This window comes from Theileria equi, assembly GCF_000342415.1.
Source record: "Theileria equi strain WA chromosome 4 map unlocalized gcontig_1105316255033, whole genome shotgun sequence".
In the NCBI taxonomy this organism is placed as follows: Eukaryota; Apicomplexa; class Aconoidasida; order Piroplasmida; family Theileriidae; genus Theileria; species Theileria equi.
This window is the reverse complement of record NW_004668228.1, coordinates 121,501-136,447: the sequence shown is the minus strand read 5'-3', so window position 1 is coordinate 136,447 and position 14,947 is coordinate 121,501. Positions and strand designations below refer to the sequence as shown.

The window sequence follows — 14,947 nt, the reverse complement described above, 5'->3', positions numbered from 1 at the left end:
GCATTGATTACTCTGCCTCTTATCGCAAATTTCTCATAAATATTCCTTCTACAATACACTCTGTTAGGACAGTAAAGACTAAAACATCACCCAAAGGCAAGAATGGTAACGTTTAGATACGTATTTCAGAATTATATCATTGTCGTTATCCTTCCATTCTTAAAAACCTCCTATTGTAGACGTTGAAAGGGCACCTTGTAGGAAGAACGGGTCACCGGAGAAACAAATCCTCAAAGATTTTGAAATACTCCTATCCAAACCCAGAAATTATTCCGACATCACACAATTTAGGCATTTGTCAAAGGGCGTTCTTTCAAATATTTCCCTCTTGAAGTTTGTTTTGTGAGAGTTATAACAAAAATTCATAGGTCGTCAGAGCTGTGTAGCATGGTGGAGATACTTTCAAGGTTCAAATATAGGAACCTTATTCTCATGCAAGGGATATGCGAAGCACTCTATTGGTCATGTAAATTACGCAGTACTAGACTAGCTGATATTAGCACTTTTCTAAAGTCATGTTCTATCCTGAGGTTGCAGTTTATACTAGTAATTTACGGCCCTTTACAGATATGTCCCGAATTTTCGTTATCTGAAAGTTTATCTGAATGAGTTAGATAATGTTCGTTATAAAGCTTCGGTTGGGGATAACCTGAGGATCCTGCAATTTTTAGTACATTCTAATTTGAACCACGCGGATTTATTCATGAATTTTTACGACAAAACATACAACTATTGCAAAAACAATTTGGGTGTGATGTCCCATAGGCAGTTGGCTTCCTTTGGTATAATTCAAATAAAGATTGATAAATCAAATCAGTTAGTATATTCAATATAATTAAAATGTTGATTATGTAGGGACCTGTTTGATAAAATATGTCTAAATTTCCACCGCGAATTATCTCAGTCAAAGGCGAACTCTTTCGCTACATTATCAACCGTAATTTTAATATCCTCGATTGAGTTTATTCCCCTGGAATACCCTGTGTTGTTGAAGTATTATCTTTCAGAACGTTCTGATGACATGACCCCAAAGATGCTAAATACGTCACTATCTGTACTATCAAAGTTTCACCATAGAGACACTGAATGCTTGAACAAATTGGGATTATGTATCAAGAAGTCTCTTTCATCATACTCTCACAGCGAGATATCGTTGGCGCTGAATCAGTTTGCTTCATTATCATATAAACATAAGATATTAGTTTCTTATGTTTCTAGATCTCGGCTCTTGGAAACTTCGGATACTAAAGATCGTCTAAACGTTATTTCATCATCATGCAATTTACTTTCTAAAGTAAAATACTATCATGTGGATTCTATAAAGGCCCTTTCTCACTCTTCTATTGATTGTATTGAGAATATACCAGAAATATCAATAACGGAGTCGGAATGCCACAGTAACACCACAAATAATGTAACTAATTGTTCAAACAACACGGGTTTAGAAACTTCAAGTTCTGGCTCACACTCAGAGAATCGGGGCAACTCAATGGATGAATCCATCATCCTAACTACAGACACGATATTGGATCTCTTTTCCCCGGGTAAATCCGGTGAAAATATTGTAAACATTAAAAATGCTTTACCAAAAAAATCTTCTCGTAGATTGTTGTATAACAGTGGTGAAAACAATAATCATACACCTGCCAAGGTTTCTGATGACTTATCACTATTAAGAGTTATTCCCCGGTCAGCTGATATTTTACGGGCTAGATCACTAACAGAATGTATCATAGAATTTATGGAAAAACACTTTAATGGTAGACATCCTGCTAATAGGCGACTTGAAATGAGGAATAAAATGATACAGCAACATAATAGCTTTGAAAGGAAACCACTATTTGGAAATAGCATATCATCCCATTCCGTACATCTTGAAACGTTATATAGGGGCAATTTTAATCTTTCGATCAAAAAAATAAAAAAGAAAATGCGTTATTCGGGTAGTAGAAACTTACAGCCCACTTCATTTTTTATAAATGAATGTAAGATTTTAAAACGTTGCTTTTTATCCCCATTCAAGCGCATATTCCAGCCAGATCTTGGTGGCTATAGCAAACATTTGATGAATACATTTCATTATGGCAATCTGTTGGCGCTGTCTTATTTTATAAGGACCACCAATACTAGATTCCTGTTATCACACAGGAACAATAATCATAGCGCTACGACAAATTTATCTCTGAAAACTATTGAAGAAGATATTTTGGATATTCCTGAATCATTAAAAAGGGATACAAAGTTAATGGAACCATTTATATTGGATCATTTTGTTGTTAATTCTTCTCATACGTATGTTGATAATAAGTTTTTGATACCACCAGCTCCCACGCATTCCATATCTAGTAAAAGAACTAGGAATTTGTACCACAAATTAAAGGGAATGCATGGCTCAAACCAAATGAATAATTTAATTCAGTATAACATAACTCATAGCATTTGGAAAATGATACCGCCGCAAACAGTTGATCACATGTATGGCCATAAAAACGACATGTATCAGTTATTTCCACACATTTCAACCATAATATCATCTTTTAATCGATTGAATTTTGTTTCACTTGATTTAATAAATATGGTGTTGACAAAAGTTATTCCACAAGTTTACAAGGCTATAAAAATAGATTCTGATACTAGGTCTTGCGAAAAATCCGACATACAAACTTTCATAAGGTTTCTTGTCTATATTTTGGAATCAATAAAACCAGTTATAATAAGGGATAAGTCTCACAAATTAGCAAAGTCGCTCATTTCGCTGCTTTGCTCAAATGATTTTATTGCAATACTTGAGGCGTATTCTTCCAATGAAAGCGGTAAAGATGCACTAAACAAGGATGTATTTAATCTCATGCATTCGTTTAATACTCTGACATTTGTCTGGTTTAATAAAATGATCCAAAATACGGATGTTAATAGTTCAAGTCTATTAGAGTTTGATGGAGGTTTCTCAACCATTGTGGATGTGTTCAATAAACTATGCAGGCTAGTTGGTGACCAAGTAAATAGGGAAAGTACTGTTTCCTCGATTTGTGTTCCAGACTTGAATTTAAAAATGACAAGGCTTTTGAACAATTTGACGTACAATCTGTGGTTTGTAGCCAATGCGCGTATGAGTAACTGGAGTTTTCAGGATGGAAATTTTGATTACATGTTAAATCTTGCCAATAAGGTGAGATCTACCATCATTAATGGACTTAATGAATTGGAATTTGATACAAACGTGATTCAATATTCTGTTTGCACGTTGGCTAGACATGCCATGTCTCAACAATACATTGACAAACTAGCGAATAAGGGCGCTCATCATACTATTAATGGTTTCGATGATAATCTGATTGTAGAATCAGATCCAAAATTGGTCAATATCCTCTCAAAATACGGTATAACGAACAAGATGATAGAGAGCGCAATAACACACTCACACAACTTAAATACAAAGGATAACTTACAGAATTTTGTAGCATTAATGAAGTCTGAAGGGCATTCTCCCGTTATTCACATGAAGGATCGGAACAACACCCTACTGTACCAGTTTTTCAGTAATCATTTTATCGCATCTTGAGGGAACTTTGTTCCTGTACAAATTTATTATTCATCACATATTTGATTAACTTGTGCTACTAGATAGTTACTTTAGCTAAAATGAGCTTCATTTCCACACCTTCCGTCATATCCAGCCCAAATAAGTATACATACACGAATACCTCGACAAAACCAGCAAGCAATGGCACGGAGATCTCCAATAATACGAATAATATGCTGTTTAAGGAGGAGGTTTGCACAGTGCCGTTTGTAGTCCACAAAATCCTCGGGATACTAATAAAACACAACAAACCACTGCATACCTTGGAGGTAGAAAAGGCGCTTCGAAATTGTGGAATATCGGTACGGTTTTATTTCCCGTAGATGTGACAAACTACAGGGTGTAAACATCTCTACAAACAAGGAGCTCTACGAGGCCTTGCAGAACGTCAAGCGTATTCACTTTGATACTACTACGAAACGGCTCGCCTACAAGAACCCGTATGAATCCATCAAAAGCTCCGATTTGCTGTTGATGTATATTAGTAATCATGCCACCATCAAGGGATTAAGGGTCAGCGACGAACTTTTGAGCGCAAATCCCTCGATGATTAACTGGATCAATGATAGTTTAAAGGATCACAAACTTAGAGGAGTGAAGTTAAAAACGTCTCACTCAAAAGGTAGACTTTTAGTCTCGCTGTCATTCCATATGCAGATAAAAAAAAGAAAAAGTGTCGCTACTCTGGGCTACCTAATCAGTGTACCATATACACAAGTTCAAAATGTGAAGAATGTGTTGATAATGTGCGTGGTATAATGTTATATCCAATCGGGAAGGACGTGTTCGAACATGATCGTCATAAATTAGATAACGATGTGAAACATTTGTGGGATTCGGTAAGCCTATACCATTGTTTCTATACTTTACAGGTTGTAATTCCACCAAAGGATCAGCTATTAAAGGAATATAATATAGCTGAAACGATTGTTAACTATCAGCTACCTAAGTTTGTTGTTTTTATACATTTTCAACCAATACAGCGACAGAAGAAGGCGGGGAGCCAAGAACGATACAGGAAAGGGGTAAGTCTAAAATCCTACGTGGATAACAATCTTTAGGGTAAAAGTGAAAATGAGGAGGATATACAATACGCATTTATTTACTCCACAGGAATTACGTAAAGAACTTAAAAATTGAATTAACTTAGTAGTTTAAATAAGCGATTAGCTTCACCAGGTCCCGCAGATCCTCTAGGATAAAATATTGGTACTACTTTCTTTTCTGCTATTTCATCAATTAGTGGTGTTAGTATTCTCCATGATTCATTAGCTTCATCAATGGTTGGGAACGAATCCTTTCTGCCACTAAATGCGTGGTAGAACAAAATCTCATATGCTCCTTCAATTGTTCTCTTTGTGGCAGTATATTCTACGTCTCTAAGTATTCTTTCTTCCTTGTTTGTGGCCTCAGCCTCGACATCACTAGCTGCATTTTCCTTAACTTCACCAACGTCGATTTCGTTTGAGCCCTTGGCCCAGAAAACTGATGGATCAGGGTGTACTCTGTATACAAGTTTGTTAGGTTTGAATCCTTCGCAGAATTCCTCAATTTCATTTTCATGTACATTGAGGCTAACTTCACAGAGCCTCTCGTCTAGACCCTTTCCTGCTGTGATGATGAATGGAACATCCCTCCAATCATCATTATCAATCCACATGACGCAGGAACAATAAGTATTACACAAAGAGTCTTGAGAAATACCAGGTTCTTTTCTATAAGCGCATTTCTTGCCATCAAGACTATCGGTATATTGACCGATTACGGCATCGTCAAATGTTACGGTTCTAATACATTTGAGAACGTTCAACTTATCTTGCGCAATCGATTTCTTAGAGCCGCTTGTATGGTTCATTGCGATTAAAGAAAGTAATTGTAACCCATGATTCTGAATCATATCACGGATAATACCGTAGCTTTCAAAATAAGATCTTCCAAACGATCCAATTTCCTCCTTTAGCTTTATATGAACACTTTTTACGTATTTCCTGTTGAAAAGCGGAGAGTATCTCGGTGACTTTTTGGATGAAATTATGCATGCTACAACTGGTTTACCCAGATAATGATCGATCAAAAACACCTTTTCAGGTTCAATATACTTGTTTAAACCTGCTTGAATTGATAACGATGATGATAGATCACGTCCAAAGGGTTTCTCCAAAAGCACACGGAACCATCCGTTCTTTGGCTTACAACATGATGTAACCATCTTCATAATCGGTTCATACGCTTCTGCAGGGGTAGCTAAATAGACCATACGATGAGAAACAGCTGCCCCAGCCTCTATTTCCGCAATTTTTGCCATCAAAGTTTGGATAGACTCTGGGTCACTGTACGTTGCCTTTATTCTACTACACTTGTTTTTAAATTCAGAAATGACTGTAGGATAGTCAAAACGTACAGCTGGATCCCTTAAATAAAGATTTGTATTTATTGATGCAAAAATATCCTCAGACATTTTGTTGAAGAACGCATCAAAATCTTCCTCATATCTGCTTATAGCTAGAATGTGAAACTTGTTAGGGAGGAACCCAAGGTAAAACAGGTGGAAAAGTGCAGGATATAGCTTTTTCCTTGCCAAATCACCTGTGCTTCCAAACAATAGAAATGTGAGATAGTCAGTCTGGTCTAATGGTATCTTGAGCCTAACCTTTCTTATCGTTGAAGAATCCAATACAGCAATGCACCCTGGCCTAGTAAATATTTGAGTGGCCGGGAATCTAATTGGATCCACATGTCTGTATTGAATCATTGTCGTCCAAATACGCTTTTTGCGTTCTCCCTTCAAGAGGAACAGCTTGCTCTTTGCGCAACACAAAAATGGAAGCGATAAGGTTATACGCTCCCTGACAACAGCAGTTTCAGTATACGTTACCATTACACGATGAACACAATCCGTAACATACGCTGCGTCTAGTGTTGAGAGGTACTCTGGAAATAAACCAGCAATGTGGAAATCGGCACCTATACCCAGCGTAATCAAGTCAGGTCTAATTGGAAAAACAGCCTTCCAGGCGGGGTTACTATCATCTCCAGGTTCACTTTTGACTTTGTTAATGTTTACAACTCCAAATATTTTCTCTAAATCCTCTTCATATTTTTTAACACACTCTTCCAATGGTAAGCTTGTATCGGGAAATATAATGTTTGATTCTGGTATGGGCCAATACTTTAGCAGGGTGTTTCTTATCAGCCTAATATTGGACATTTCATCGTCTGTTGGAACGTAGCGTTCATCTACGACGAATATGATGATTCTGTTAAAGTCTATTTCCAGATCTTGCAATCTACCCATAAAACTGAATATCTCCCTTGGTGTTGATCCTCCAGATAATCCAATGGTTACCATTGATGTCGGTGACTTTGCCTGTTTGGTCCTTATCTTGTGTAAAATCAAGTGGGTGGCAGTCTTTACAAAACCTTCTTCTGTGTGACAATCCAAGAGACACGGTTCGATGATATCATCCACATCTGTACAATCGTTGTCACAGGGTGGAGTGATAACATGACTGGTGCTTTTGAACTGCAAAATCTCATTGATTCTACTAGCATAGAAGCCCTTGATCCAATTGTCATAATCGCTCGAGCATGATGATGCCAAGAGATTGCTCATGGAGCTGTAAGAGTCACTATTCGGATTTCCCTTAAAGATCCTCCTCGACAGCGTCGCAGGTATAGGTATAGGCGAAGCGTCGGGGGCCTCTTGGGTCGAGGAGGAAAAGCCGACATACTTTGGAGATTCCGAATCACCCATCTTTGATATGATAATTTGTACGTTTTAAAACTGCAATATGATACCTGTTTCAGCGAATCCTCGTGTAGAAGGGCAAGACAGTTTCAGTTAACCAAAAACAACAACTACTGCATTAATACTAGATAAACAGATATGAAAAGCGATCATATGAAGTTGTTTTCATAAAAATAACGCGTATGTAATGCCAGAGTCACAGATATGCTTGTTACAAGGGTGACAATGAATGGTAATTCCTATACGACCTTATGAAGGCATCAGGCACGTACAAAAGTACTGAAAGTAACAGGCTAGGAACAAAAGACAAAACAAACTATGTTATTTTTAAAAATCATCAACAACGATGAAAAATGCCTTGTGAACGTGCTGCCTAATTTATTGGAGGGGGCCTCCAGTACTCACAAAAGACAGACACTCCAGTATATCCTTCCACACTGAAACCGTCTAGATATTTTTATTACGTCGACTCTTCGACTAATAAGCCAGACACCCACCGTTTTTCGGAGCTGATCTTGTAATGTACACTTAAGTCAAAACGAGGGTCACAACGCATAAGGACTGCCAATCTTCTTTTAGCCAGAGTATAGATAAACTCAAATTTAATTCCCAAACCTTCCGTTGGCCTTTAGAAGCCTCTTCTTCATTCACGACTGGAGCAGCAACACAAGTCAGTATGTTACAACTTTAGCTAATCATTCTTGTTGGCCTTGTTACCAAAAAACTTGCTAACGACCTCTTCACCCTGATCTTGTTGCTTATAAGCTATCCAAGCGTAGCTGAACGTTATCCCCAAAACGGAAGTCACCGCAACCACAACGCTTAATATAAGCGAACTATTCGTGTCAAAACCCAGAGTACCAGCGAGTTTTGGTAATATAAGCATGGTCGCGGTGGGAATAATGAATAAAAGAAGCGAAAACCCACCCAGAATCCTTCCAGTGTGAATATCTGCCTTGTTCAAGATTTCAAAGATGTTAGTCATTGTGATTAACAAATCTGGATTTACGATAGAAATATTGAGATTCCATCCGACGTTGCACCTGTTTTTAAAATTCTATTTACCAGTGTGTAGTGCAATTAACGTCTAGAAGGCTAGCCAATGTAAAATGTTTTAAACAGGAAAATGACACATTCTCTAGCCACCATAAATTTCGCTTCTCTGAGCATCCTGGACAGATTCGTCCACCGCGTTGCAAATAATAACATTTACATGGACGAGATATAATAGACGAAACACACGTAAAATTGTAAGGAAGACGAATAGTTTTGACAACAAATTACATGAAACTCCTCATGAGTGCGCTTAATCCTCCTCCTAATCCGCTGAATAAACCTCCACCTGTATCGTGTCCAAAGTAGGAGTCTCTTATCGTTTTTACAAGTGCTTTGTATTCTGGATCTAAATCGAGTATTGGTTGATATACATGACAAATCTTTTCAAACAACTTTTCATCTGGAGGATCACACGCCTCCGTGAGTAGGTGAGCTAACTGTATTGGCAAAGGCACCTAAATCATGCTATTGGCTAAAATGGTAAACATACCTCTGGATCCTCTAGGTTAACGTCCAATAAGTAGATAAAACACTTGGCATTACAAATATCTCCACAAGCAACCAGCATTAAAATAGCCCTCAAATAAAAGAAATCATGTTCGTCTTCGCTTGCATGTTTCTTCCATTCGTTTATCATAGAAAGCAACAATTCTACGTCTTGGGAGTATACAAGATTACCTTGCGCCTTTACATAGTCCTTTTCGTGAATATAATACCGTCCGATCGATTTGTGAAAAAGTGGATTCCCGTGTGGATGAGTTTCAGATTTACTGAATGAGATTGCCCGGTTCATAAATTTAATGTACAGAAGCATTGTGACAGAGTAGTCGTCCATTTTTTGATCGTTTGAAGTGGAACTAAATGCAGCAGAAGTCCAAGGTGACTCAAAGATGGAGATAATATTATTGATAACTTTTATGTTACAGAATAATTTTCCTTTATCAGCAACTTTTGCATATTCATCCATAAGCTCGCCAGCCAGAATAAACTCTTTCTTCTCTAAGGGGAATAATTACACATGGAGTACTCACCAATAAAAATGGAGGCGTAATTGTAAAGAATTTCCAGGGATTCCTTATATTTGTTTCTCAAAAGGTTTCTAAACGACAGATATACAAATATATTGATAGATAACCGACCTTTTTACAAGACTTAGTATATGTTGCATAGACTCGTAACATTTGTTCCCTGAAATCTCACTATCTATCCTACATAGTTTCTTATCTATGCTTGAATCCATTTTAGGAAATAATTCACAATATTTTGCCAAGCATTATAAATTCTGGCCAATGTGAGCCAAATGGGGAATCGCAATTTGATTTTAAAGGCCCAGAAGGAATTTATTTTGTGGAAAATAACATTTTTAATGTGAAGTTTAAATAAATTTTAGAATACATCGAATTAATACTTCATATCTCGTACTATAGCCTGCACATTTATATTTCTTGATAATACATCCTTCCTATCGCAAATATTTTCCTTTGCTTGCCTGGCAGTAATCATGATTCATATTATTATCTAATAAAATACAATTTGGATTTTGGATTCTAGTCAGCTTGTACATCAACATGTCTGTATCGTATTCCGTAGGCGATGCTGACTATCCTACAACTATTACAGTTCTCGGCGCTGGATGCGAGGTGGGTAGGTCATGCGTATTTGCCGAAAGAGGAAATGACTGTGTTATGTTCGATTGCGGCTTGCATCCAGCTCTATCTGGAGTTGGAGCACTGCCCGTATTCGAGGCGGTAGACATTACAAAAGTAAAAGTATGCCTAGTTACACATTTTCACCTTGACCATTGTGGAGCTATTCCATATCTCTTATCCAAAACCGGTTTCAAGGGTAAGATTCTGATGACATGTGCAACAAAGGCTATATGTCACTTGTTATGGACAGATTATGCACGTATGGAACAATTATGCAGTGTAAAGAAGATATTTGACCATACAGATAAATTGAATCCCGATGGAACATCAAATGAAGAAGATGAAGATGTTGTTGATGAGCTTGTTTGTGGCTCAGGATTATATTCTTTTGAAGATGTAGAATATGCTCTTAACCATATTGAAACAATAGACTTTCATGAGGAACGCTCCTTTGATGGAATAAAAATCTCATGTTATAGAGCTGGTCATGTTTTGGGTGCATGTATGTTTCTAGTAGAAATGGACGGTGTAAGAATCCTTTATACAGGTGATTATTCAACAGAGTATGATAGACATCTTCCAAGCGCTGAAATTCCAAATATCAATGTGCACCTATTAATTAGTGAAAGTACATATGGAATTCGCATTCATGAAGAACGTACTCAACGTGAGGCTCGTTTCTTGCACGTTGTGTTAGACATACTTATGAGGGATGGAAAATGTCTTTTACCAGTTTTTGCTTTGGGAAGAGCCCAAGAAATACTCTTGATATTGGAGGAGTACTGGGCTGCAAACAAGCAGTTACAGTCGATTCCTATATTCTATATATCTCCCTTGGCTTCTAAATCATTGAGAGTATATGAAACATTTATCGGATTATGTGGCGAGTACGTCAAGGAAAGCGTTTATAATGGTCACAATCCCTTCAACTTCAAATTTGTAAAATATGCAAAATCTGTTGAATCGATACGCACATATCTGCTCAGAGATGGTCCTTGTGTTGTTATGACATCTCCCGGTATGTTACAAGGAGGACCGTCACTAGAAGTTTTTGAAATTTTTGCTCCAGATAATCGCAATGGTGTAATTTTAACTGGTTACACTGTAAAGGGCACATTAGCTGATGCACTAAAAAAAGATCCAGAAGTTCTCAATCTCGGAAGTAGGGTTATTAAGGTAAGTTATAACTGTCATTTATAAATATTTTTCAGCGCCGATGTACGATAGAACAAATTTCATTTAGTGCTCATACCGATTATAACCAGACAAAAGATTTTATTCGCCGTTTGTGTGTTCCAAACGTGATTCTAGTACATGGAGAAAGATCTGAAATGAAGAGAATGAGAGATAAACTTTCTGAGGAGATGCCTGAATTGTCGATTTTTATGCCTGAAGTATTGCAAGTTGTTTCGCTCAACTTTTCTCAAAATCGCTTTGTGAATACAGTTGGTAAATTGGCATCAGATCTACGCAATCTCAGTACAAGTGGTTACAGCAAGGAAACTGGAGTATCGAGTTCTGACCTTGTTTCTAGTGTTGTGGTGTATGATAATTATGTACCAAAAATGATGTATTCTTCGGATGTGGAAAGTTACGGAAATATGGATGTCTCGTTTTTGACCCAAAGAATGAAAATAAATTTCCCCTTTAAACTGGATGATTTGAAGAGTGCCCTTCTATCCATTTATGATGATGTTAAAAGTGTGTCAAAGAGCGAAATTGATGTTTGTAACTTGGTTAGGGTCTCTCACGTCGATGAAAATATCATTTTAGAATGGACGGTATTTATTCTATACATGAAATCATTTTTCTGTAGGCCAGCCCAGTTGCCGATTTGATTGCAGATAGTATAAATGTTTTGGCAATAGAGATAATTTCAGATCGTAAAGGTACCCTTGAAGAACTCGAAGTAGTGAAAAGCATGAATGATGCATCAATATCTAATAAGGTTATAGAAATGCAGCTGATTCAGAAATTTGGAAATCCCGTTCAAGTAAAGGCAGAAAGTAAAAAGTCGGGAAAAAAGCTACATTTTTCAGTTTCGGATCCACAAGATGAAAATTCTGTAATTGACCTTGTTGTTGACTTTAAAGGGATGGAGGTATGTGCTGTACAGAGGTGTTCATTGATCATTTAGGTCACCTGTGGTAATGATGAATACAGAAATATAGCGATGAAAATTATTCAAAGTGTTAAAGATTCTCTACAACCAATAACAATTTAGACAAGTACCTCATGGTTTGAGTAACTTTGGTTACAGAATTTAACAACTACCGTTAATGTGTATAGCCTTGGTCCCCATCAAGAGATTCTGACCTCTCACAATTTATTCACCTTAGTCTAATATCACGATGCTTTAAAATCACAATGGCCATGGATCATATCTCTGTGGATACGAGTCCGTCGCCTAGCAAAGCTCACAATTTCAGACTTCCATTCTTTAAATGCAGTTTACTAGACCCCAAAAGCTTGTACAATACGGAATTCCCGCGTAAATATCATTTTTACAACCCATTTTGTTATTCTAGCATTATATTAGGACCTCGCAATTACCTGGTACCCAGCAAGTTGGATTCCCTCGGGACCGAGGACCCATGCGCAAAGGAGGAAAGAGATTCGGACGCATTTCAGCTCGAAAATAGATACAAAGACACATTTTTTGGCGATACATTTCCAAAATCACGTGACAATTTGTCTAGATTCTTTGACGATGACTACTTTAAGGATCTGAGAAGATTCATCAACGGTTTGGCTCATCTTCACGACTCAAGTTTCGGAAATGACGACTATTTACGCTTTTATGACCCATATAACAACCCATTCTTTGGGCAAGGATCGGTAGATTCGGGCTTGTCATCGCAGACAAATTCAGACCCATCACTATACAAGCTCGAGGTTCGTTTGCCGAATGTTAGAAAGGAGAACATCAAGATCAAGATCTCCAACGACACCCTCGAGATATCTGCGTCCTCGAGGCACGAAGACGTGCCAGTGAACGACGAGAACAACCACATGACCAGGAGGCTGGAGAGTAACTTCTATCAAAGTGTGCGTCTTCCACCAAATCTCGATCTTAGAAAGGCCAAGGCGTCGTTTATAAACGATTCTATAGTTGTAAAAATACCCAAAGTCTAATTTCTATTCTTTACATACATAACCTCGCACCGCATGGAGGGCTGGCTTGGGCCGCCGAGGTGTGACTGTACTCGTTATTCTATTGATTTTGGCGAGATCATACATTTTCGTATGATTTTAGCGTTTCGGATAATCTCAGTATCGCATAATGCGGGGCCAGTTTAGTTGGCTTTTATCATTTGCTATCGCGTTACCCATCATCGAGTCGTACACATTAGATCTCTCCACCCTAAAAAACATACATGGAGAAGTGATAACACACTTGTGCGAAATTCCCTTGTTAGCGGTTTCGTCCGAGGAGTTAGCTACCCCGTTTTACTTCTTTTCTCTCGAAAAGGGAGGTAAGTGTTCGCAAACGTTTGCTTATAACAACGAATAGGCCGAATTTTCGGATATGCAAAGATAACGTCTGCAGGAAAGCTGGATGACGGTCTAATTATTCCCGATGACGATGGTACAAACACCCAGACCTCGGAGGATACGGCAAGGGAAAAATCACGACAAAGGCCAAAGGCCTTTGACTTTTCTTGGAGAACAGTAAAGGGGAGAAAGTATGGAAATCATCATAACTGGGTCCATCTATTGGCTACCATCTTTGGAAGTGATAAGGAGGAAAATGTGATAGAGGATGATGACCAAGATTCGACCGTGGATAATTTATACCTGATTCTCTTTTCTCAGGCCCAGTGGGAACTCTATCTATCCACCTCTCCACTCTCTAAAGTACAACCATCAAAAAACAAGAGGGGATTTGTATATTATAGTAACATGATCTCAAGTATGAGAATACCTCTCACAAAAGTTGGAGATACAGTAAGCTTTGGATTTGAGGCACCAGAGCCTAATAGATATGTACTCGTACTCTTTAATACTGACCAACGGAAATTATCCTTCGAAGGCTATATAAGATTTATTAATCCAAAGAGTTTGCATTTACCAATTGAATTGGCCTATCATTTTGATGTTTTAAAGTTTTGGACATTGATATTCCTCTCGGCATCAATAATATCTCTCTTTTATTTGTTTGCTATTAGGAGTTTCAGACCTAAATCGATTAATTACCTCCTGGCTTTAAACTTTTTGTTTTATTCCACATTTCTTTTCTTGGACATGCTAATGGTAAACTCAATACGAGAAACAGGAAATTACACAAAACCTATTTGGGCACTTGCGCACCTACTAAAGAGATTCCATGAAATATTTATTCTACTTATTTTGGTACTGGTGGCTCTGGGATGGAAAATCATGAGAGAGTCACTAAGTGTAGTAGAATCGCAGCTGATAACTTCAATCTCGGCAGTATCTGTATTAATGGGTTTTGTGGAGGTACTCATTAGTGGGTTTGATGTATCTCGCTACTTAGTACATGCAATAGCATGTATATGCATTTTGGTTGCAACAAATTTTAATATTGTTATCATTAATTCCAGAATTTCAGATGACGGACTCTCACCTTATGCTGGATCAGCATATTCTAATATGAAGAAGTATAACAACTTCAGAATCATTTTTTTCACCTACATTTTAAAACCTGCCATCTTTTCTTCAATTCGGTTCATTTGCCTACAACCTTCGATCAATCAAATGATTATCTGGGATGAACACCTGAATTTGTTCTTGGGAGTATGCTTTGACTTTGTCACCTACCTCTTTTTATTCATAAACTTTCTCCCTCGCACAAATAAAGGATTGTTTGGGCATCTTTTCCAGAGCCAGCAACCTCCAGCTCACCAACATTAATGTTTTATCGTATATATTTATATTAAAATTTAGTTT

The 14,947-nt window shown here is 37.6% G+C and overlaps 8 protein-coding genes across 8 annotated transcripts, besides 1 other annotated feature; 5 read left to right on the top strand and 3 right to left on the bottom strand.

Annotated features, from left to right (window-relative positions):
- Nucleotides 1-703: 703 nt before the first annotated feature.
- BEWA_012460 (hypothetical protein) lies at nucleotides 704-3,562 on the top strand (the record flags this gene model as incomplete). The annotated part of the gene is made up of 2 exons (XM_004832082.1): nucleotides 704-816; nucleotides 856-3,562. The coding sequence occupies 2 exons, from the start codon at nucleotides 704-706 to the stop codon at nucleotides 3,560-3,562; spliced, it is 2,820 nt and encodes a 939-aa protein (XP_004832139.1).
- An 80-nt stretch (nucleotides 3,563-3,642) lies between these two features.
- On the top strand, nucleotides 3,643-4,707 carry BEWA_012450 (hypothetical protein; the record flags this gene model as incomplete). Its single annotated transcript, XM_004832081.1, has 5 exons — nucleotides 3,643-3,885; nucleotides 3,923-4,205; nucleotides 4,241-4,422; nucleotides 4,456-4,608; nucleotides 4,645-4,707. 5 exons carry the CDS (start codon nucleotides 3,643-3,645, stop codon nucleotides 4,705-4,707), a joined length of 924 nt encoding a protein of 307 aa, XP_004832138.1.
- A 17-nt stretch (nucleotides 4,708-4,724) lies between these two features.
- On the bottom strand, nucleotides 4,725-7,337 carry BEWA_012440 (glucose-6-phosphate 1-dehydrogenase, putative; the record flags this gene model as incomplete). Its single annotated transcript, XM_004832080.1, has 1 exon — nucleotides 4,725-7,337. One exon carries the CDS (start codon nucleotides 7,335-7,337, stop codon nucleotides 4,725-4,727), a length of 2,613 nt encoding a protein of 870 aa, XP_004832137.1.
- Nucleotides 7,338-7,504: 167 nt separating this feature from the next.
- On the bottom strand, nucleotides 7,505-8,390 carry BEWA_012430 (hypothetical protein). The gene has a single exon (XM_004832079.1). The coding sequence runs from the start codon at nucleotides 8,314-8,316 to the stop codon at nucleotides 8,023-8,025; it is 294 nt and encodes a 97-aa protein (XP_004832136.1). The 5' UTR covers nucleotides 8,317-8,390; the 3' UTR covers nucleotides 7,505-8,022.
- Nucleotides 8,391-8,611: 221 nt separating this feature from the next.
- On the bottom strand, nucleotides 8,612-9,657 carry BEWA_012420 (conserved hypothetical protein; the record flags this gene model as incomplete). Its single annotated transcript, XM_004832078.1, has 4 exons — nucleotides 9,527-9,657; nucleotides 9,419-9,486; nucleotides 8,878-9,386; nucleotides 8,612-8,842 (listed from the first exon to the last, which is right to left on the bottom strand). Exons 1-4 carry the CDS (start codon nucleotides 9,625-9,627, stop codon nucleotides 8,612-8,614), a joined length of 909 nt encoding a protein of 302 aa, XP_004832135.1. The 5' UTR covers nucleotides 9,628-9,657.
- Nucleotides 9,658-9,955: 298 nt separating this feature from the next.
- On the top strand, nucleotides 9,956-12,260 carry BEWA_012410 (cleavage and polyadenylation specificity factor protein, putative; the record flags this gene model as incomplete). Its single annotated transcript, XM_004832077.1, has 4 exons — nucleotides 9,956-11,212; nucleotides 11,248-11,817; nucleotides 11,853-12,137; nucleotides 12,174-12,260. 4 exons carry the CDS (start codon nucleotides 9,956-9,958, stop codon nucleotides 12,258-12,260), a joined length of 2,199 nt encoding a protein of 732 aa, XP_004832134.1.
- Nucleotides 12,261-12,357: 97 nt separating this feature from the next.
- BEWA_012400 (hypothetical protein) lies at nucleotides 12,358-13,171 on the top strand (the record flags this gene model as incomplete). Its single annotated transcript, XM_004832076.1, has 1 exon — nucleotides 12,358-13,171. The coding sequence occupies exon 1, from the start codon at nucleotides 12,404-12,406 to the stop codon at nucleotides 13,169-13,171; it is 768 nt and encodes a 255-aa protein (XP_004832133.1). The 5' UTR covers nucleotides 12,358-12,403.
- A 76-nt stretch (nucleotides 13,172-13,247) lies between these two features.
- BEWA_012390 (conserved hypothetical protein) lies at nucleotides 13,248-14,911 on the top strand (the record flags this gene model as incomplete). Its single annotated transcript, XM_004832075.1, has 2 exons — nucleotides 13,248-13,512; nucleotides 13,551-14,911. The coding sequence occupies exons 1-2, from the start codon at nucleotides 13,320-13,322 to the stop codon at nucleotides 14,909-14,911; spliced, it is 1,554 nt and encodes a 517-aa protein (XP_004832132.1). The 5' UTR covers nucleotides 13,248-13,319.
- A 10-nt stretch (nucleotides 14,912-14,921) lies between these two features.
- Nucleotides 14,922-14,943: a sequence feature (AT_rich).
- Between the last annotated feature and the right edge of the window lie 4 nt (nucleotides 14,944-14,947).